At 37.6% G+C, this 23,254-nt stretch overlaps 1 protein-coding gene across 2 annotated transcripts in view; it reads right to left on the reverse strand.

The window, feature by feature from the left end:
* RAP1A (RAP1A, member of RAS oncogene family) overlaps nucleotides 1–23,254 on the reverse strand; it is an 81,628-nt gene that overhangs the window by 7,325 nt on the left and 51,049 nt on the right. For both annotated transcript variants that reach the window (XM_025288103.3, XM_006069465.4), the window contains exons 2-6: nucleotides 10,607–10,690; nucleotides 8,703–8,771; nucleotides 6,663–6,719; nucleotides 3,853–3,993; nucleotides 1,810–1,953 (exon numbers count right to left, since the gene is read on the reverse strand). In XM_025288103.3, the coding sequence (XP_025143888.1) occupies nucleotides 1,810–1,953; nucleotides 3,853–3,993; nucleotides 6,663–6,719; nucleotides 8,703–8,771; nucleotides 10,607–10,663 (468 nt within the window). In that variant the 5' untranslated portion in view covers nucleotides 10,664–10,690. The remainder of the gene's footprint in view (nucleotides 1–1,809; nucleotides 1,954–3,852; nucleotides 3,994–6,662; nucleotides 6,720–8,702; nucleotides 8,772–10,606; nucleotides 10,691–23,254) is intronic.

Consider the following 23,254-nt stretch of genomic DNA (forward strand, 5'->3'; position numbering starts at 1 on the left):
GGGTGACCACAAGGATGCAGAACTAGATCCAATCATGCTGCAGATGGTGACCTGGCACTACTACTTCCTCAGCCAAGCTCATCTATCAATCTGAATGTATATTATCTCAAAGTTGTCTCTTTGAGATAATTCTCAAAGAGTAAGACTAAACCAAAAATTAAAATTATGATTAGCCATGTTTTACAAGATAACATCTATGAAATCATAATTCTACAACAGGGAAAGCTGAAACAGGAAACATTTCACACTTCCTTTCATTACTTGGCAGTGAATTCGAAGTAAGTGTTGTTGAAGATCACAGCAGAACTTTTTGCCGACTGGTATGTAAACTTCTTTAGGGCATGACCAGTGTCTGTCCAGATGAGTGTTACTGGTGCCTAACACAGAGCCAGGCACACAGGGACATGATGAATACTCAGTGAATAAATAAAATCTGTGAATTTCTTATTTTTATGTATTTATTTAAGCTGATTTTACCTAAGAAGCAAGCTTTGACATTCTTTATTTTTGTAAAACAGAGGATGTGTATCAAGCTTAAATTTTTTTCACACCACATGTTTAAAATAATTTGGTCATTGTCTATAACCATAAAAGAAAAAGAGACCGAAAGGACCAAAGGCCGGAGAGGAATGGCAAGCAAAAACACACAGAAGACTCTGTTAACCCAACCCAGTCTTAACTTTCATCTATGTGGTGTGCTGAATTCTTAGTGACTGCCTGTGATCCTATAAATGGCAAAAGAAAGTGAAAGTGAAGTGGCTCAGTCATGGCCAACTCTTCGTGACCCCCATGGACTGTAGCCTACCAGGCTCCTCCGTCCATAGGATTTTCCAGGCAAGAGTACTGGAGTGGGTTGCCATTTCCTTCTCCAGGGTATCTTCCCGACCCAGGGATCAAACCCGGGTCTCCCACCTTGTAGGCAGACGCTTTTACCATCTGAGCCACCAGGGAAGTCCTAAAGATAAATGGCAAGCACACTGGCAAATGAGAACATTTGCTCTACTAGGAAAGGAAAGAAGTCTATTTCATTTTTTTGTTTGTTTTAAAGCCTGATGTTAAAATTAACAAAAGCAAGGGAGCCTCTTAATATTTTGCTTGGAAGTGGTGGTGGCAGTTGGGAACTGCACTCATCTTTTGGGATCCAGTAAACCATTGGCCCTTTACACTCAGGCAGACAAGCTCACTTGTTAAGCATTCCTGTCCCCAGCTGTGTTCTCAGGATAGCGGAATGCTTAAGTCATGGACAGAAAAAGCCTTGTACACCTGCTCTAACAGGCCTAAAAGACAGAGTGAATTATAGCTCTGTATCCATCCACTCACACAGATTCTTCCTTTTGAGTCATACACCAAAGGGAAGCACAACTCAAATTACACGACGTCTTTCTGTACAACATAAGTTCATTATAGAAACTACCTTGATTTCTGTATTTTTCTACTGAATTTTACAACCTGTTTACACACATCTGCATAGCTAATTGCTGTAAGACAAGGGTGATATGCCAATTTTCACACACCACTTTCTGGTGTGTCATTTAGAGGCTTAGAAGGACTTTAAAATACACTTTCTTTAACTTAAACTTCCCCTTTGCTGACAAGGTAAGTATACGTGTTCTCATTATAGCCATCAAAGTGATTTTATACAGAGAAGGAATACAGTTTCTAGGAATTACTTAGTGTTTTCCATAAACTGATGAAGACTGCTTAAAAGAACACTGCTTTTTCTTTTTAAAAAGTTGTTTTTGACTGTTCGCTTGAAAGAAGGGAAACTCAAAAGGCACTTATTTGTGCTGCCTCACAGCTGTTGGTTACCTCATTAACGTTGATCTTTGACTTTGCAGAAGATTCTAAAAAGGCACAGTTACACCACTGTCTTGCTAAATTCTGACCCTGTTCTTTGCCAACTACTCGCTCGTCTTCCAGGTCACATTTATTGCCAACCAAAATCATTGGAACCTGTGGAAAGGAAAAGACATATAATAAGCAACTAACATACTTGTTACTCAGCTTCTTATAAGCAAGTAACTACCCTCCACCAACTAAAATGTGTTAGGATTATTAGTTTCACCAAAGAAAAGTGAAAGTGAAAGTCACTCAGGCATGTCAGACTCTTTGTGACCCCATGATGTAGCCTGCCAGGCTCCTCTGCCCATGGAATTTTCCAGGCCAGAATACTGGAGTGGGAGCCATTCCCTTCTCTAGGGGATCTTCCCAACCTAGGGATTGAACCCAGGTCTTCCACAATGCAGGCAGATTCTTTACCATCTGAGCCAGGGAAGCCCATAAGCTTCACCAAGTGCTTTAAAAAAGGTGTATGTATGTGTGTTGGGGAGAAGATGAAAGGGGAAGAGACAGAAAAAAATGGACAAGATTCTACCACATTGATCTGCTAAAATCATTTTAAGAATATAATCCCAAAATTATTATGTGGACTCATGCTAATGGCTGAATTCCAAGTAGAAAAATATGAAGGACAAGGAAACGCCTGCAATACAGAGAAGAACATACTTAATGGTCTGGGTGTGTGTTAAGTGCCTCAACTCACAGGACCAACAAACGTCAAAAACACAGCACAACCAACACAGTAGTAAGTTTTACTTCTAGATCTGAAAACTAGCTTAGGTGAGACATGAAGGAACAGTAAGACTAAAAATAAAGCCACTGAGCAGCTATGTCTTCATCTATGATTTGATCTCTAGTTTATTACATGGGATAAAGAGATTAACATTATCAGAGTTCAGTGATTTGCATGTAATTGCCTATGAAAAAAGAACTCTCTTAGATGAATTAGTCATGGGAAGAAAGAGAACTATTCATTAGGTTATGGCTGGTCATGAGTCATATGGTGCAAACCCCTCCTGCCTACAATATCACCCAAAGTCATGGTGCTGAGCAGGTGCCTGTGTTCCCATTAATAATGAGTGAGAACACACAGAAACAGAAAGGAAGGTCCAGATGAAATTTTATACCCTAACTTACACAACTTTTGAAAAGGAACTTTGTAATTCAAAACAGAGACAAACATGTAAAATATAGATTTCATCTTTGCAAAAAGGCACGTTATACATCAAATAATTATTCTAAAACAGTATATTTTACCACAATAAAAAATTAACATTAAAAAAATCTAAAACAAAAATAATTATAAAAACTGAGTTAATTACATAATTCAAAGGAAATAACTAAGTAAAAACTGTACCGAGAGAATTTTAGAAATGGGAACATAGCCTTATGGTTCTTGATAATGTTCTCTGAACACAGTTTTTGACATTAACTAACTGCCACCTTTCCAAGCAAAATCTGAGTCCCCCTCCCCCTTCTGCTACCAAGTATTCTTTGACTCTTCTTTTTTCACTACACTTGTGACCCATGTAGCACATGGTGGGTCATAAGTGCAGCGGAAAAAGAGGAACTTTACATACGTGTCCTTCATTTCATGTCCTTTCATTTCATTGCTAACCATCTCATTGGCATATCTGTTGTTGTTTAGTTGCTAAGTCGTGTCTGACTCTTGCAACTCCATGGACTGTTGCCTGCCAGGCTCCTCTATCCATGCAATTTTCTAGGCAAGTGGAGTGGTTTGCCATTTCCTTCTCCAGGGGCTCTTCCTGACCCAGGGACTGAACCCGTGTCTCCTGCTTGGCAAGTGGATTCTTTACCACTGAGCCACCTGGGACGCCCTCTCAGTATATTATCTGCACGTAAATTTAGAAAGCTTAAAATTATTTTTGGTTACCAGGCCTCTTTTAGGCACAAGGTAGATGCCCTCCAAGTCCCTACTGATACAGAAAATGGATACTTTATATTTGGCCACAGAGAGATGGCAATACACCATAGAGAGAGAGAAATACTTACATCTTCTGTGTCCTTAACTCGTAAAATCTGTTCCCTCAGGTCTTGTAAGTCATTAAACGTGGACTGAGCGGTAATAGAATATACTAGTGCAAACCCTTGGCCATTCTTCATATACAAATCCCTCATTGCTGTAAATTGCTCCTATAATAAAAACATGCAATAAATTATAAATATGACTCCTTAAATGTACTGAATTGAAACAATAAAATGGAAACAATTTAAATCAGAATAACAACAAGTTAGCTACTGAATTCTTTATTACATGTTATAGTGACAGGAAACCCAAGACATGATACACAGCTTCTGGAAAATCTGATGTGAATGTTCCTGTCTCCTATTTACCTGACTAAAAACAATAAACTGTAGAATTACAAGGGAAATATTAACCACTTTTTTTTTTTTTGGCTGGGCTCCTGTAGCATGCAGGTCTTAGTTCCCTGACCAGGGATTAAACCCATGCTACCTGCAGGGGGAGGGTGCAGTCTTAGCCACTGGACCACCAGGGAAGTCCTCACTTTAATTTGTTTTTGTGTGATTTAGAAAAACTGTATCTAATTCTTTTATATATCCAGATTTTAATTAAATTATTTTGGTGCTACAAAAGATGATCTCCAAGGTAGTGTTTTCAGAAAAGTTCAAGGAGTAAACCCTGATGCCCTCCAACATTAACAAGTTGGGGAGATGAAGCCAAATCAGGAAAGGACTTGGAAACAATGAATGATACAAGGAGAAAACCAAGCAAGTATTGTTTCCTGGAAGTCAAATGAATAAAATTTTCACAGAGAAGGATAATGATCTACTGAATCAAAGGTTGCTGAAAGAGTCAAGGGAACTGAGGATATATGTGAGGGATGTATTCTGAATGACAGATCATGTGCTTGAAGCTATGTAAAGAGGGGCTTGAGGATATGAGGGATAATCAAAGATATTAGAATAAACAGACTGCAGATGCCAGAGAAGTTGAAGGGTTTGAAAGGAAGTGAGCTGGAGAAACAAGATGGTGAGTGAAGAGTAAGACACTTGAAAATGAAATTCAGGACGGTATTACATTATTGGTTATCATACAGTCTAGGGTAAAGACCATGGGAATGAATGAATGAAGCAGAGTGGAGGTCAAGAAACTGACAAGCCAAGCTACTAAATCATCTCTATTACCCATACAGATTCTATTTGGATACCAAAATCACCAACACTTTGGACTAAAGCAGTGTTGGAGAAAGTGAGCAATCCTAAAGGAGAAAGAACTGATTTAGAATAAGACTAATGAGCATCAACTACTTTCCAACTTTTATGCAAGGCACTGGGGATAGACAAATATACAGAAAATTATAACACAGCATGCTGACTGCTAGGATGGGAGAAATACAAGATATTTGAGAAAATAAGGGAGGATCTCTGCAGTGGAGGAAAACTTCCTTAATTTGGACAAGAGGAAGAAGAATGTCCTCACAGTTGTAGAAGCTGTGAAAGGAAGAAGTAGAAAGTTTTTTTTTTTAAGTTTTTTAACTGTTGGGGTCTTTGGAAACAACGGAGAATTATTGCTGATTCAGAAGCTAGGAAAATTGGGGGTTGGGGAAAGTGACAAGAGGGAGAGACCTCAATTCAGCTGATACAAGGCTCCTGTTGGAATAAAGATCCATTTTCCCACAAAAGGACAGAAAAATATGGTATAATTTGTACTCTAATTGCTCCAGTATTTTCATGTTTTTTGATCTGAAACTTTCTCACCATTTATAAAATTATAATGGGGTATATTTGTGAATTTTAAAACAACTTAAAACATTTAAGAATGCCATTCATTTTAGAGCATTGCCCAATAGGAAAAGTCTATATATATGGAGAAAAAAAAAGAAAATCATTTAATGTGTGCATTTTTTGTAGCAGAATAAAACATCATTAATTAATAAAAAAAACTTAAAAAGGTAATGACAAGTGAAGATAATAAAATAAAAGCAAATACATAGAGTTCATTAACTATATTATAGGTATTTTGTGCAAATGATTTATAGTCACCATCTCATTTGATCAGTGTTGTTGTTTAGTTGCTAAGTCACGTCCAACTCTCCTGCAACCCCACGGACTCCAGCCCACCAGGCTCCTCTGTTCATAGGATTTCCCAGCCAGGAATACTGGAGTGGGTTGCTGTTCAGTTCTTCGGGGGATCTTCCCGACCCAGGAACTAAACCCGAGTCTCCTGCATTGGCAGGTGCATTCTTTACCACTGAGTCACCAGGGAAGCCCCATTTGATCATAACAAACACCCTATAATGTACTATCATCATTATACTCCTTTAAAGATATGAAAAATGAGGCTCGAAATAATCCTAAAGATTTTTGTCAGAAAACACTTCTACATCACTAGTCCCGTGAGATGTTAAAATGCTAATAAAAAGCAAAAACAATTTTTAAAATAAATGAATTACCATGGTATCAAGAGACAGTCTTATTTAAGCCCAGCGAAATATCTATCTTAACTAAAATTCTGGATTTAAAATACCTTAAATACCTTTTCTTTTTTTTTTTAAAGAGCAGTAATAGCATAACGCTCACCTCAATACAGGAAAAAAGAAACTCAACACACAGATTCTGTAGGTGAACTCAACATACAATTTAATAGTGATATGTGGGCATTAAGTACATCAAAGAGTTTAATGTACGTAAGAAAATTTAAGAAGTTTTACATTTAGAGACTTAAATTCTTAATCAGAACAATTGTTTCTACTCAGAGGAATCAATCAGGTGACAAAAACCTGTTTACAAATTAAAATCTAACAAGAAAAAGGGAGAGAGAGAGAGAGAAACATCCTTACTGTTCCCGCTGTATCCAGGATTTCGAGCATACACTGTTGGCAGTCTACTTCAACTTGCTGTGGGGTCGGGGTTGGGGGTGGAGGAGAATAAAAAAGTAACATAAAAATGTCAGTCTGTTTTCCTCCCACCTCTTCACTCAAAGTTCCTATTAACAACTGGAAGCCTTTCTCTAGCAGTTTGCTGTATTGGTGGAGACCTAACTTGGTAGTATAATAAAGAATAGGAGGTCTCAAACACATTCTACCAGGACTGTTAATGCTGAGTTTAGATATTTTTCTGACCACCTTGAAATATGAACATTGATTTCTGTTATTATTAGAAGGCAGTGATCATATTCTGCAATTTAAGAAAAACAGCAATAAACAGGTATAGTTCTAAAAGGAAAAAAAAAACAGCATAAAGTATGTATATTTATATTATCTTCAAAACAAGGTACAAAAGTACCAAGTAGCTCAAAATATAGCCAAGATTTGGGGGTAAAGAAAACTGACCACTTATCACATTTAAGTCATCAAAGTTTTACTAAAATGTGCCCCCAATTTAATACAGAGTAAAATTTAAATTGAAGAGATAAAGGGAACACAATAACACTGAACTCATACAGTTCTCAAGACTTTAACAAAAAGGTACTTCTTTGGAAAAGCTGTGTGCATAAGGTGAAATTTTATGTACTAAATTCTATTTTCCCAGGGTTTTACAGAAAAAGAGAAGGCTGGCCCAAAGAAAGTACTATTAATGGTTTGGAAAATTTTTAATAAATATGGGATTTAGAAAAGTGCTTCAGCACTCAAGGTACAGATCTCTGTTTATAGTTGAAGCTTTAACCAGCCACTTACTTGGGGGAGATTTCAGTAATGCAACACTGTCTTCTAAAAATAAACTTGTTAACCTAAGGACTATTTTAAACTGCTTCTGTGTCAAATAAAGGATTGATGAAGAGGACCATTGGCAGTTCTACAAACTCACACTCCACCACTTATGGGACTAATGTGATAATAATCTGCACAATCTGTGAGGGGGCATGTTCAATGAATAATGGATTAGGTCTGTGGTTTCTCAATATATCACAATTTTGTTTCCAATTTGCAGATAATGAAACTGCTCTGCTGGTAGGCTTAATGAACTCAATTCAGCAAGAGTTACAGTACTATTTAAGGTAAATTCTAGAACATCTGACAACACAGCCCTTTCTTATTTGTTGAAAGGCAGGTTTAATCTTTTGGATGGGGGCGCCTACCAGGCTTTCTTACAGCACTGTCTTTTCTACCCCATAACATACTTGGGAAATAAAATCATGAAAGTTCTCCACAATTCTAGCTAGTCTTATAATTAAATAAAACAGTACTTTTTGTCAAGACCAACTATTAAAATTTATTTTCCTTTTAAATAAGTGTTATTTTTCAGAAAGTAGTTTTTGGTTCACAGCAAAACTGAGCAGAATATATCCCTTTCCTGCTCCTTGCTAGCCTCCTCCATAGCAGCACCTGACTTATATCAGAGTGGTACACGTGGGAGGGTCAATGAACCTATATCTACATCAACACATTACCATGCAAAGTCCATGGTTAGCAGTTTTACTCTTGGTGTTGTGCTTTCTGTAGGCTGGGATAAAAATGTACAGTGCCAGGTATCCACCCTTACAGAATTATACAGAATCCAAATATAGAATTTTTTAAGTCTAAAGATGAAATATTTTTGAAGTTATTTAACTAAATACAAATAACTTTCAGTCACAGTATAACTTCAAGCATAAAGTGATCTTAATTTTAGTCCATAAAAAGAATTTAAAAAATACCTAAAAAATATACTTATTTATATGCAATTTTTCTACATTCAGAAAATTCCCATCGTTAAATGCATACATTAAAGAACGATTAACAATCAGTAAGAACACAGAGCTCTCTATAGTTAAGCAATAGTCTGTCTTGGTGAAACTTTTTAAAATAGATACAGAGTATCTGTATCATTTCTCAAAACTATGTTCAAAAAAGCTATTCCATGGATACTTGTAAGCATGTGTATACAAGTTTCAGGTTTACCTTTCTGTAGGAATCTTCTATCGTTGGGTCATATTTTTCAACAAAAATTCCCTGAACAAACTGAACTGTCTAGGGGAAAAAAAGGCAGATAAAAGTTAAGGACTTAGAAGAAAAACCTGCCCGTCTTATAGGTCATTTAACATCACAAAGTGGTAAAGATTAAGTGAAATTATGTGAAAACTCTGGGTGAACATGCAAATATAAAGTATCATTGTTTTTCCATATAAGGACACATTCATAATTAAGAGTATATTTATGAAAGGAGGTGGCCATGTTAAAAACGGTCAGCTGACATTACACTGTTAAAATAATTACTATACTGAGTTTTAAAATACAACCAGGATACATATACATAAGGACATGGATTCTCATTCACTAAAATGTGAAAATTTATCAGTGTTTCCTATTACCCACCTTTATATATCTATAGCAATTTTTATCTCATGCCCTCAAAGAACAGAGGCAAAAGTTATAAATTTTAAAAAGTTTTGAAACACGCTTTCTAATTGTGGGGGGAAAAAAAGAGGGAATTAAAATTTATTGAGTGTATTAAATTTATAATCACAGTCACATATCATATTCACCCTTTTGCTATTGCTAAGTCACTTCAGTTGTGTCCGACTCTGTGTGACCCCATAGACGGCAGCCCACCAGGCTCCCCCATCCCTGGGATTCTCCAAGCAAGAACACTGGAGTGGGTTGACATTTCCTTCTCCAATGCATGAAAGTGAGAAGTGAAAGTGAAGTCGCTCAGTCATGTCCGACTCTTAGCAACCCCATGGACTGCAGCCCACCAGGCTCCTCCATCCATGGGATTTTCCAGGCAAGAGTACTGGAGTGCCAGCTGAGATTCAAATGTCATTCACACTTCAACTAGCCAGTGCAATATTTTATACACTATTTTAGCTTGAACTAAATAGGTCAACTTGAATATGGTCAGCTTCAACTATCTGTAATAGTGGTTCCATCTCCTCAGCTCTCATTTACTCTCCAATCTACCCAGGATGGTTATGACATCATCCTTACTGAAGCTGCTTTGATCACAACCAGCTACTTCTATGTTATGACTTCTGCACAGTCATGTAAAGGTACTCTTTATATCCAAGTATAAAGATACGCTGTTCCATCCTGGAGCCTTCAATCCTACCCACTCTTTCAAGGCTGAGAGGTACTCAGAGCACTGTCCTGACTTTTCTCTCTCTAGTCCCTCCCTAGACAACCTCACTAATTCCTATGGATTTCTATTTTTATTCATGGACATAGGAAAAAATGCAAAAGACACAAAAGCATATGTAACTAAACCTATTTATTACCACTTTTTCCAATTCTATTCCCAAGGAAGTGACTGCTATGCTATTTGTAACTTACTGAACCATGCAGAAATAGTCTCTGTTCTTTTGTAATATCTCCAACTTCCTTTCTTATTTCTATGAAGAAGACTGTGACTATTTTGTTGACAGTTGTAACTTTAGAGTCTGATGTTGTAGAAGCTCAATAAATAATAAATACAGCATGTGTACAAAAAAATGACCTTTATGCTACATAAGCCTGGGGTAGGGTAGGATAGGAATTATTCCACTGGTACCTTTAATGATCAGTTTTCCCCACTAAAAAGTAAATTCCTTAGAAATGAGAATAATTTCTTTCTTTTAAATCACAAACACTAATGTTTTCCATATTATAGATAGTTAATAAATATTTGGTAAATTAAAGAAGAAGAGCCACCATTATAAAAATACACATCCATGGTTACTCAATGAGTCTGGGTCCCCTGGTGAGCCAGATACTAGGCATATAAAAACAATGCCACTTTTTCTCTTTAGTGACTAGACATTGTAAGGCAAGAAGATATGAACATCCTTTTTGTATTATATTAATTCATTATAGTTAGCTGGCTAACTTACCAGAGCAGACTTCCCCACGCCTCCTGAACCAAGGACCACTAGCTTGTACTCACGCATGATGTGGTCTGTTTAAATACTGATAATCTGAAAGAAAAGAAAAAAATCAAAGATTAATAAACATACTAAGAATAGCCTAAGAACATACAACTGTTAAATAAAATAACATGACATTTTTCATTTTTGTTTGTTTTTCCTGAAAACTATCCAAAGTTCTGACCAGAGGTCTTCTTTGTTGAAAAAAGGTAATTCATTTGAAATTCCAGAATCCTCATATTTTTTTGTTTTGTTGTTTAGTCGTTAACTTGTGTCTGACTCTTCTGTGATCCCATGGATGTAGCCTGCCAGGCTCCTCTATCCATGGGATTTCCCAGAGACTGAACCCATGCCTCCTGCACTGGCAGGTAGATTCTTTACCGCTGAGCCACCAGGGCTCTCCCATTCATATTTTAGTACAGAAGTAAGCAAACCAGGGCATCCCTGGTGACTCAGCTGGTAAAGAATCCGCCTACAATGAGGGAGACCTGGGTTGATTCCCGGGATGGGAAGGTCCCCTGAAGAATGGAAAGGCTACCCACTCCAGTACTCTTGCCTGGATAATTTCATGGACTGTTTAGTCCACGGGGTCACAAAGAGTTGGACACAACTGAACAACTTTCACTTCACTAAACAAACCCTAGAGTAAAAAAAATACTCGCAGTTCAGTTCAGTTGCTCAGTCATGTACGACTCTTTGCAACCCCATGAACTGCAGCACGCCAGGCCTCCCTGTCCATCACCAACTCCCAGAGTCCACCCAAACCCATGTCCATTGAATCAGTGATGTCATTCAACCATCTCATCCTCTGTTGTCCCCTTCTCCTCCTGCCCTCAATCTTTCCCAGCATCAGGGTCTTTTTCAATGAGTCAGCTGTTCGCATCAGGTGGCCAAAGTATTGGGGTTTCAGCTTTAACATCAGTCCTTCCAATGAACACCCAGGACTGATCTCCTTTAGGATGGACTGGCTGGATCTCCTTGCAGTCCAAGGACCTCTCAAGAGTGTTCTCCAACACCACAGTTCAAAAGCATCAATTTTTCAGTGCTCAGCTTTCTTATAGTCCAACTCTCACATCCATACAGACCACTGGAAAAACCATAGCCTTGACTAGACGGACCTTTGTTGATAAAGTGATGTCTCTGCTTTTTAATATGCGGTCTAGGTTGGTCATAACTTTCCTTCCAAGGAGTAAGTGTCTTTTAATTTCACGGCTGTAATCACCATCTGCAGTGATTTTGGAGCCCAGAAAAATAAAGTCTGACACTGTTTCCCATCTATTTGCCATGAAGTGATGGGACCAGATGCCATGATCTTCGTTTTCTGAATGTTGAGTTTTAAGCCAACTTTTTCACTCTCCTCTTTCACTTTCAACAAGAGGCTCTTTAGTTCTTCTTCACTTTCTGCCATAAGGGTGGTATCACCTGCATATCTGAGGTTATTGATATTTCTCCCAGCAATCTTGATTCCAGCTTGTGCTTCATCCAGCCCAGCGTTTCTCATGATATATTCGGCATATAAGTTAAATAGGCAGGGTGACAATATACAGCCTTGATGTACTCCTTTTCCTATTTGGAACCAGTCTGGCGTTCCATGTCCAGTTCTAACTGTTGCTTCCTCACCTGAATACAGATTTCTCAAGAGGCAGGTCAGGTGGTCTGGTATTCCCATCTCTTTCAGAATTTTCCAGTTTATTGTGATCCACACAGTCAAAGGCTTTGGCATAGTCCGTTAGCAGAAATAGACGTTTTTCTGGAACTCTCTTGCTTTTTCGATGATCCAGCGGATGTTGGCAATTTGATCTCTGGTTCCTCTGTGTTTTCTAAAACCAGCTTGAACATCTGGAAGTTCATGGTTCACGTATTGCTGAAGCCTGGCTTTGAGAATTTTGAGCATTCCTTTACTAGCGTGTGAGATGAGTGCAATTGTGCAGTAGTTTGAGCATTCTTTGGCATTGCCTTTTTTTGGGATTGGAATGAAAACTGACCTTTTCCAGTCCTGTGGCCACTGCTGAGTTTTCCAGATTTGCTGACATATTGACTGCAACACTTTCACATCATCATCTTTTAGGATTTGAAATAGATCAACTGGAATTCCATCACCTCCACTAGCTTTGTTCATAGTGATGCTTTCTAAGGCCCATTTGACTTCACATTTCAGGATGTCTGGCTCTAGGTGAGTGATCAAACCATCGTGATTATCTGGGTCATGAAGATCTTTTTTGTACAGTTCTGTGTATTCTTGCCACCTCTTCTTAATATCTTCTGCTTCTGTTAGGTCCCTACCATTTCTGTCCTTTATTGAGCCCATCTTTGCATGAAATGTTCCCTTGGTTTGTACAGGAGATAGGAATCAAGACCATCCCCAAGAAAACAAATGCAAAAAAGCAAAATGGCTGTCTGAGGAGGCCTTACAAATAGCTGTGAAAAGAAGAGAAGCAAAAAGCAAAGGAGAAAAGGAAAGATATACCCATTTGAATGCATCCAAAGAATAGCATGGAGATATGAAAGCCTTCCTCAGTGATCAATGCAAAGAAATAGAGGAAAACAATAGAATGGGAAAGACTAGAGAGCTCTTCAAGAAAGAAAATAAATGCTTCCAAAAAAAGCTTAAAAACAAGCTTCAAAGGATTGAGTCAATCCATAGAAAAAACTGCCTGTCAGGACAAGTCCAAAATTTTTTTAAAGAAGAAAAAAATTTCCACCATTCAATAATATAAAATTTACAATGTCCACAGCATCCAAAAAAATTAATATGGATGACAAAGAAAATATGACCTGAAATTAGGGTGGAATGAGTCAATTGAAACAGTCCCAGAACTGAGACAATGGAATTAGTCCATAAGAACTCTAAAACTGATATGATAAATACGCTCAAGGATTTAAAGGAAAATATAACGAGAGAAATGGTAGACATAAAAAACAACCAAAATGAACTTTCAATGTTCAAAAATAATGTCTGATGCGCTTAACAGTATCTTAAACACTGCAGAAGGAAACTTCAAAGGAACTGAGATAAAGATAGAAAAAAGTTGATGATAAGGAGGGTAAAGAGTGGAGAGACAGAGGAGGAAGGAGGGAGAAAAGAAAAGGAAGAAGGAAAATAAAAGAAGAAAAAAGAAGAAAACCACAGGACAATATCCAGCTATCAGGTAGGCTAATAATATGTTTGTAACTGGAATGTGGGGGGATTTGAAAAATAAAACAGATAATAAAATACTTTCAAAATTTGATAAATTATAAATTCATAGATCCAAGAAATTCAATGTGTCCTCTCCTTAGTATAAATACAAAGAAAAGAACAATGCATAATAATCAAATTCCTGAAAGTTGTCAAAAAGAGAAAATCACAAGAAGCCCAAAGAAAAAGTTTAGATATAGAAGAACAAAGTTATGAAAATATATAGATTTTCTCAAGAAGCTAGGCAAGACAAAAGAAAATACATCTTTCAAATGCTTCAAGAAAAATAAGGTCAACCTAGAATGCTAAATACAATGAATATAGCCCTCAAAAATGAAAGTGAAATAAAAAATCCTCTCAGATCCCCAAAAAAGAAAGAAAAACTGAGGAGAGGAAAAATGTTCACCAGCATGCACTTAATATACCATAGGAAAGGAAGGGAACAGGAAGAATAATGTTCAAGGTTCTTACATTATATTTGTAGTAGTACAGTAATATTATTTGAAGGTAGGTAATTATGTATCAGGCCTTCCTGGTAGCTCAGCTGGTAAAAGAATCTGCCTGCAATGCAGGAGACCGGGGTTCAATCCCTGGGTTGGGACGATCCCCTGGAGAAGGGAACGGTTACCCAGCCCCATATTCTGGCCTGGAGAATTTCATGGAGTGTATGGAGAATTTCCATGGGGTCGGATATGGGTGAGTGACTTTCACTTTCGCTTTCAATTATATGTTAACGATGCATACTGTACATACTAGAGCAACAACAGGGATAGAAGGGCAGGGGAGAAACGGCAACCCACTCCAGTGTTCTTGCTTGGAGAATCCCAGGGACGGTGGAGCCTGGTGGGCTGCCGTCTATGGTGTCACACAGAGTTGGGCACGACTGATGTGACTTAGCAAGCAAGCAAATAAGCCAAGAGCTGAGATAAAATGAAATACTGAACAACACAATTAATTCATCCACAAAACAGCAGGAAAAATACAAGCAAACAAAAAAGCACAGACAAGATGGGAGAAATACAAAACAGGATAGAATTAAAAGGCAACCACATCATTATATTAAATGTAAATCATCTATTCTTTTTTTTTTTTTTAAATCATCTATTCTAATATTCCAACATTCAAATTCAAAGGCAAGATAAAAAAAAGCAAGACCTAATTATATGTTATCCTCAAGAAACAAACAAATACAAGAAAAGTTAAAAGTAACATTTACTAGTGACAAAGTCACAGTTGGCGCTAACATTACCACTGTGGTTTGTTGCCTGCATCCAAAATAGAAACAAACACTAAATTTCATTTAGAGGTTGCTGTTATTGTTAAGTCCTCTGACTCTTTGCAACCGCACAGACTGCAGCGTGCCACACTTTCCCGTCCTTCGCCATCTCCTGGAGTTTGCTCAGACTCATGTCCACTGAGTCAACGATGCCATCCAATCTTCTCATCCTCTGTTGCCCCCTTCTCCTCCTGCCCTCAATCTTTCCCAGCATCAGGGTCTTTTCCGTTGAGTTGGCTCTTCACATCAGGTGGCCAAAGTACTGGAGCTCTAGCATCAGGCCTTCCAACGATTATTCAGGGTTGATTTACTAACCTTACTAACATTTAGAGGTTAGTAAAAAATAAAGATGTATCTTTTTTTTTTTTCTGTACAAGTGCTGGGGACTCTAGATTATGACTCCCTACCTATTCTAAGCAGTTAGCATTTTAGGTTACTCTAGTCAGTGTTCTCAAACATTTTGGTTTCAGATTTCTTTATACTATTCGCTATACTCTTTTTTATATGGGTTCTCAGGAATGGATGCTAGATTTTTTTCCCAATCTTTTCCTGCATCTATTAGTATTAGGTTTTTCTCTTTTTCTTCTACCAATATGTTCACGCTCACCACTTCCGTCCAACAGTACTAAGCTATATACAGGAGGCTCTGTGCGTGTGCTCAGTTGTGTCTGACTCTCTGCCTCCTCCTGGACTGCTGCCTGCCAAGCTCCTCTGTCCGTGGCATTTTTCAAGGCAAGAATACTGGAGCAGGTTACCATGCCCTCCTCCATAGGATCTTCCTGATCCAGGGATCAAACTGCGTCTCTTGAGTCTCTTGATTGGCAGGTGGATTCTTTACCACTGTGCTACCTGCGAAGTCCATAGTAGGTTTAAGCCTATAAGCCTATGCAAAAGGAAGAAATGAAACTTTTTTTCACAGGCTGACATGATTCTCTATGTAGAAAATCCTAAAAGGAATATGCAAAAAAAAAAAAAAAAAAAAAAAGCTACCAGACTAAGAGTGAATTTAGCAAGGCTTCAGGATAAAAGGTTGATACAAAAAATGGCAATTATATTTCCATATACTGGAAAAGAACTGGAAATGAAATTTTTAAAATACCATTTATATTAGTATCCAATAAGAAATACTTAGGTAAGTGTAACAAAATATGTGCAAGACTTCGGTATTAAAACTACAAAATGTGTCTGGTTAAGGACTTAATGATTATAGAGCTATGCCATAAGATACATCCATATCATTGTTAAGATATCAAGTCTCCTCAAATTGATACACAGATTCAATGTGATCACAATCACAATCTTTTTGTAGAAACTGACAAGATGACTTCATTTATATGAAAATACAAATAAGAATAGCCACCATAGTTTCGGGAAAAAAAAAAAAGAAAACGTCTTATACTATCTGATTTCAAGACATACTATAAAACTACAATAATAAAGACAGTGTTGTATTAGCCTAAGGACAAACATAGAGCAGTAGAATCAAATCAAGTCCAGAATTAAAACCATGGACATGCGTTCCATTCATTTTTTACAAAAGGGACTGTGGTACCCATCCTCTCAGATGCTCTCCAGTGATCCTGGCCTCTTGGTAGTCCTGACTTGTGTTGTTCCCTCTCGTATTCATATCCTTGTGTAGTTTCTTCCCACGCTTACTCAAGATTGATTATGTGACCAACAGAAAATGGCAGACAATATCTGACTTCCAAGATTATCATCTAAAAGGCATTGCTTGGACCATTGTCTCTGAGATCACTCCCTTTGAGGGAAACCACCACCATGTCATGAGGACAATCAGCCATTCTAAGAAGCCTCTGACCCATTTGTCAACTATGTGAGCCAGCCACCTTTGAAGCCTGTCTTATAGTCAAGCTTTAATTCAGATAATTGTAGCCTCAAGAGACCAGGAGCCAGACTCTTCCAGTCAAGCTACTCCCAAATCTCTAATCCTTAGAAAGTGAGGGACAATAAATAATTACTGTTGTTTTAAGACAGTAAGGTTTGGGTTCATCTGTTACACAAGAATAGATCATTAATACAGGGGCTAAAGAAATTCAGTGTGTAAAAGTCTTTTCAACAAGTCAAGCTGGGGGGAAAAAAAAAGAACTTCAACTCTTGGTGCTCATACTAGCCAAAATCCAGAAACAATACAATATACATCAAGAGGTGAATGGGTAAATGGTGGCATATCCAATCAATGGAATACTATTAATAAAAAGAAACTACTGACAGATGCAGTAAGGTAGATGAATCTGAAAAACATGCTCAGCAAAATCAGCCAAATATGAGACAGTGAATATTGTATGATTCCACTTACATAAAATTCCAAATACGAAACTCAGTTATAGTGCCAAAAAGCTACGTGGGACCAGTGGTGATAGGGCAGGAGTGATGACTACAAAGGAGCATAAGGGAACTTTTCAGGGTGAAGGAAATGAGCTCTATCTTGATCATGATGGTAGTTACATGGGTATACAGATTTATCGAAACTTACTGAACTGTATATTTAAAATAGGTGCATTTTATTACATGTAAATTATAGCTCAATAGAATTAATTTAGGAAATTCAATGGGAAAGAGGGAAGAAATTTCTCAGACTAACAGTTTTATGTGAAAGTCAAAGTATCAGTCATGTCTGACTCTTTGCAACCCCATGGACTGTAGCCCACCAGGCTCCTCTCTCCATGGAATTCTCCAGGCAAGAATACTGGAGTGGGTTGCCATTCCCTTCTCCAGGGGATAATCCCAACCCATGTATTAAACCTGGGTCTCCTGGACTGCAGGCAGATTCTTTACTGTCTGAGTCACCAGGGAAGCCCCCAAACAGTTATATATATACATACTGTTAGAAACCGAATATGCCCGCTGAAAATTCTTATGTTGAAGCTCTCCCCACAATATGATGGTATTAAGAGGTGGGACCTTTGGGAGATAATTAGGATTATATGAGGTTATAAGGGCAGAGCCCTCATGTATGGGATTATGCCCTTGTAAGAGGCTGAGAGCTTGCTTCTCTCTGCCCTCTGCCATGTGAGGATACAAGACAACCAAATACAAGCCAGGAAGTGGGTCCTTACCAAATACCTAATCTGCTAGGGCATTGATCTTGGACTTCTCAGCCTCCAGAACAGTGAGAAATAAATCTGTTGTTTAAGCCACCCAGACTATGATAATTTGTTATAGTGGCTGGAACTAAGCAACATGGTAAGGATAAATTAGTAGACTATGTAACAGACAGGACAGCAAGAATAGCTTTGTTCTGAATCAAATATTTTTAAAATATCTCCCAGGTAACAGGTCTGTTAATATGGACTAGATACCAGGGACAAAAAATAAAAAGTATCTGTTTCCTTCCTCAAGGGGCTCACAGAGGGGAAAAAAAAAAAAAAAAAAACAACTACAATATAGTTGCAAACAAAGTTACTATAGAGACAAGACTAAAGGGTTGGGGAAGGATGGAGGAACAGAGAAGAGGGGCAGGAGGAGAAGGGGACGACAGAGGATGAAATGGCTGGATGGCATCACTGACTCGATGGACGAGAGTCTGAGTGAACTCCGGGAGTTGGTGATGGACAGGGAGGCCTGGCGTGCTGCGATTCATGGGGTCGCAAAAAGTCGGACACGACTGAGTGAGTGAACTGAACTGACATAAAAGCTAAGTGAAAAGCTAAAGAGGAATGTTATAGGTATGTAGTGAAGGGCATTATAAGCAGAGGAACAGGTGAACAAATACTCCAAACTATTAAATACAGAAGATTCAGGGAATACTGCATAGCTCAGCATGAGTAAAACACAGGGTTTAAAAATAAGGTATGGAAATTGAAGTCAGGTATGGAGACTGGGTTATGCTTACAAAAGCATTTGCCATGTTAGAGTACTTTCTATCTAGTAAGCAATGAGGAGGAAAACAATGATTTTTTTTTACAAGTAATGTGTACACAAATATTATATAATTGTAATATAGAAAACTGATACAGTATATAAAGGAGATCAAAGGAAAAGAGAGATCAGAGACAGAAGAGCAGGAAGCTACTGTAACAGCTCAGGTGGGAAATGACACAGGCCTGTAGAGGAGCTCTACAGCTGAAGGCGGGCAGTGTTTTTCTGAAGGTAAAACTGACAAGACTCCATAGCTGATTAGAGGTTATTACTGAGGCTTTTATTAAGAGGATTGAAGAACAGGATAATTCTCAGATATCTATCTTGGGCAATTTAGGGGGCTGGTGGCACACCTCCTCCAATTAAGATAGGAAATATAAAAGAAGATTTAAAAAGAAAGTTAAATCTTTCTGCCAAAAATTAAGTTTGAGATGCTTACTGGAAAAGCAGGTAAACAACTGACAGACCAAGTCTGGAAGCTCAGCAGAAACCAATAAGGACTTAGGAGTGGGTGTTACAAAAAGAGGGTAGTAGTTGAAACCATAGCAGATGAGATCAAACAAGGAGAATTTATTAATTCAGTGAAAACAGAAGAAAGCTAAGAACTGAACTCTGAGAAACAACCACATTTTACTATCTAGATGACTAGGAACCTGAGGAATAAATGAGGTGGGAGATGTTTGTCCAGGATACTAGTAATCCTATTAACTCTTATCTGTACCAAGTAATCCTTTCATTTCTATGGGGTGCAAAAAAGCTAACTATTAAACACAAGAGACAGATCCCCATATCCCTAACCCCCTTTCCAAGCTCCCAGTGATTCTCAGTCTGGGGATTACTGTCATTTTAATAAGAGGCAAATTCATCATCTCTCTTATCCAAAAATGTGTATCTTTTTAGAGGGAATCCTAATATAGCAAGGCTCATTTATGCTTCCCAAATTGCCTCCTAGGGCAATAGCATTTGGGGAAACGCACTCAGACATGGCCAAATTATTTTGGGTATTCTATAACAACAAAATATTTGGCCCCCGTTCCTCAACTTGAGGAGCAAACAGTCAACTTACAAAGTTATTTTTCACATGTTTTGTAAGCACAGAAAATCGTTTTCTTTACATCAAACAAGTACCATGGATTATAAATGTATACGCATATGCACACATGCAAATACAATAATAATATAGCTCAGATAAGGAATCACATACAAATACCAATGAGGAATAATGTAGATGAATATTTTCTTTTTAAAAGGGGTTAGTTCTAACTTATTACTGCCAAGTTAGAAAACCACTACGTTCTTCCAAGCAAATCCCATGCCTTTTTATGGAAATCTCCTGTGCCCTGCACTCCCAACACAGCACCAGAAAATTTCTCACTCTGGTTAAGATTCCCCGACAAATAAGGAGGATAAGAATAAACATTACACTATGCTTACATTTTAAGTCAATCTTGAATCCCTAACACTATGGCCCAAGTTATAATATAACAATTTTTTCATGCTTCAAACTTCGGTAAAACTACTTCTAAATTTCACAAAATAACTTAACGATTTTCCCTGTGATACAAATAGACCTGCTTTTTCTGTTTTTAAATATTTAAACTAATTACAAGATGAAATGATTTCTCCTGTACAACTGAAGCTATGAAACAAAATTCATTAAAGGAAATTTAGTTGTGACAAGAAATTTTGGATAAAAAATGTTTTACATTAAGGAACACTGAAACTTCTTAACAAGCAGTTATACTGTTGGTTATATTTAAATATTTACGGAAGCTGTGAATATTTTAAATCTGACAACTGACCACAAAATACTGGGCATGGGTGGGGATGGTGGTAAGTAATATGGAAATGATGGTAAGACTTAACTTTCTAAAATAAAGAACAACGTTCCTCATAATACATCATAATGGAAAGTCAATCGTTTCTGTAACATGAAGTCATAGTACTATCCCACTGAGAGAGTATCTTCCTTGATACTTTCTCCTCTTGTTTTTCTCAAGACTAGTACTTTAGGGGGAGGATATATATGGGGATAAAATAATCAGACATAATATACTTACAAATGAAGTTTATAAATTAGTCTTCACATTCTAAAACCAGGTAACTCAGCTCAACAGTACTTTCTTACCCCTTACCAAATGAAAGAAGATAAGCTCCTGGAAATAGAAAAGGCAAGCCGGAACTCTCAAAAAGAGTAGACAATTAGTCACTGATTTGAGTAAAATCTGACAAAAGGCAATAAATTCAACAAGCAGCAGAACAAAAGCCAAAGAAAACAGAATTAAGAGGATCTATAAAACACTGTAAAATAAATGTAATATCCTTAAAGAAAACTGTGAAGCTATTAAATCTACATAAAAGACCCTGGAGTGACTTGCCTGGCAGTCCAGTGGTTCAGAATCCGCCTACCAATGCAGGGCACAAGAATTTGATCCCAGGTCTGAGATGATCCCACATGCCTCGAGCAACTACACCCAGACACAACTACTGAATGTGCGCTCCAGAGCCCTCAAGCCGAAACTACTGAAGCTCACACTCCTACAGCCTGTGCTCCATAACAATGAGAAGCACCCCTGCTTGCTGCAACTAGAGAAAGCCCATGCAAAGCAATGAAGACCCAGTGCAGCCAAAAAGTAAATAAATACATTGTAAAAAAAAAAAAAATTAAAAATTAAATTATGCAGAAGTGGTGTTGTATGACTTCTGAAGCTAGAAAGGGTGCCAGAAATTCCTCCTGGATCTCTATTTGAAGTCATGCCTTTGGGCCCAGAGTTAAAAGGCTGCCCTGAAGTGGCCACTTTGGAAAAACCACAGAGATGGACAGAGCTGCCAGAGGAGCCCCAGCTGTGAGACCTATCAATAAAGAAGATAATTCCAGACAGCCACCATTTGACTGCATCACTCAGAGGAGAGACCTTGGGCCAGATCTTCCTAGATGAGTCATTCCCTAATTCCATACTCAAGAAACTATGGACGATAATAAATGGTTACTGTCTTGAAATGAAAGCCGCTCCATCCTGTCTCTTTGTGATCCCGTGGACTAGAATTCTCTAGGCCTGAATACTGGAGTGGGGAGCCTTTCCCTTCTCCAGGGGATCTTCCCAAGCCAGGAATCAAACCCAGGTCAGAATCTTTACCAGCTGAGCCACAGGGAAGGCCACTGAATACTGGAGTGGGTAGCCTGTCCCTTCTCCAGTGGATCTTCCCAATAAAGGAATCAAACCAGGGTCTCCTACATTGCAGGTGGATTCTTGACCAACTGAGCTATCCGGGAAGCCTGGTTACTGTCTTAAGCCACAACAATTTGAATGGTTTGACTACTAAAAACAGGAGGTAGAAAGGAAAAAACAAAAGAACAAAGAACAGATGGACAAACTGAAAATAATGGATAACCTAAATATCATTAATTACATGAGTACATATTCAATAGGAAAAATGAAAATTAAAATGCAAAACAAAACATATATATAGTAAAAGTTGACAGAACCAAAGGGAAAACTAGTCAAACAAAAAATCAGGATTAGATTTTAACAAATTCAATAACTGAGAGAAAAGGAAGACAAAGTCAGTAAGGATATATTAAGGATTTGACCAAATAATGAATCAACTTAATTCAGATGACATATATAAAACACCACACCACAAACCCAGCAACTGCAAATTACACATTTTTCTAAATTGCATATGGATCATTTATTAGAACAGACAATACTGGGCCATAAATCAGGTTTAAACAAATTTCAAAGGACTGAAATCATACAAAGTGTACATTCTGACCATAATGCAATTAAATTAGGAACCAATACAAAAACATAATTATATAATCTCCAAATGTTTTTAAGTTAACACAATCCTAAATAATATACGGGTCAAAGAAGAAATCAAGATGGAAAGTAAAGGATCAGAGCTAAATGATAATAAAAGTATATATCAGCAAAAATTATAGCTAAGTATTTGATTATCACTGTAAAATAAGTACAAAAATCTGAAAATAAAACTGTGATTATCTCAACCTTTTAGTTTGGGAGAAGACAGAAAGGAAGGCATGTTAAAAGTCTTTCTCTTCTCGGTAAGAGCATAAAGATACTGAGCCTCTCTTTTTCCATATACTGAAAAAATATAAATCAAAGCATGAAAAATATAATGTCAACAACTAAATCACATATAACTTAAAAATCACTAGAGGAAAAACAAGCACAGAAAACTTGACCAGTGCCAGAATCACAAAATGAAAACTAAACAACACAAAAGAAAGGTAAAGAAAAGAGTATAGGAATAAGAC

The sequence above is a fragment of the Bubalus bubalis genome, chromosome 6 (genome assembly GCF_019923935.1).
Source record: "Bubalus bubalis isolate 160015118507 breed Murrah chromosome 6, NDDB_SH_1, whole genome shotgun sequence".
Lineage (NCBI taxonomy): Eukaryota > Metazoa > Chordata > Mammalia > Artiodactyla > Bovidae > Bubalus > Bubalus bubalis.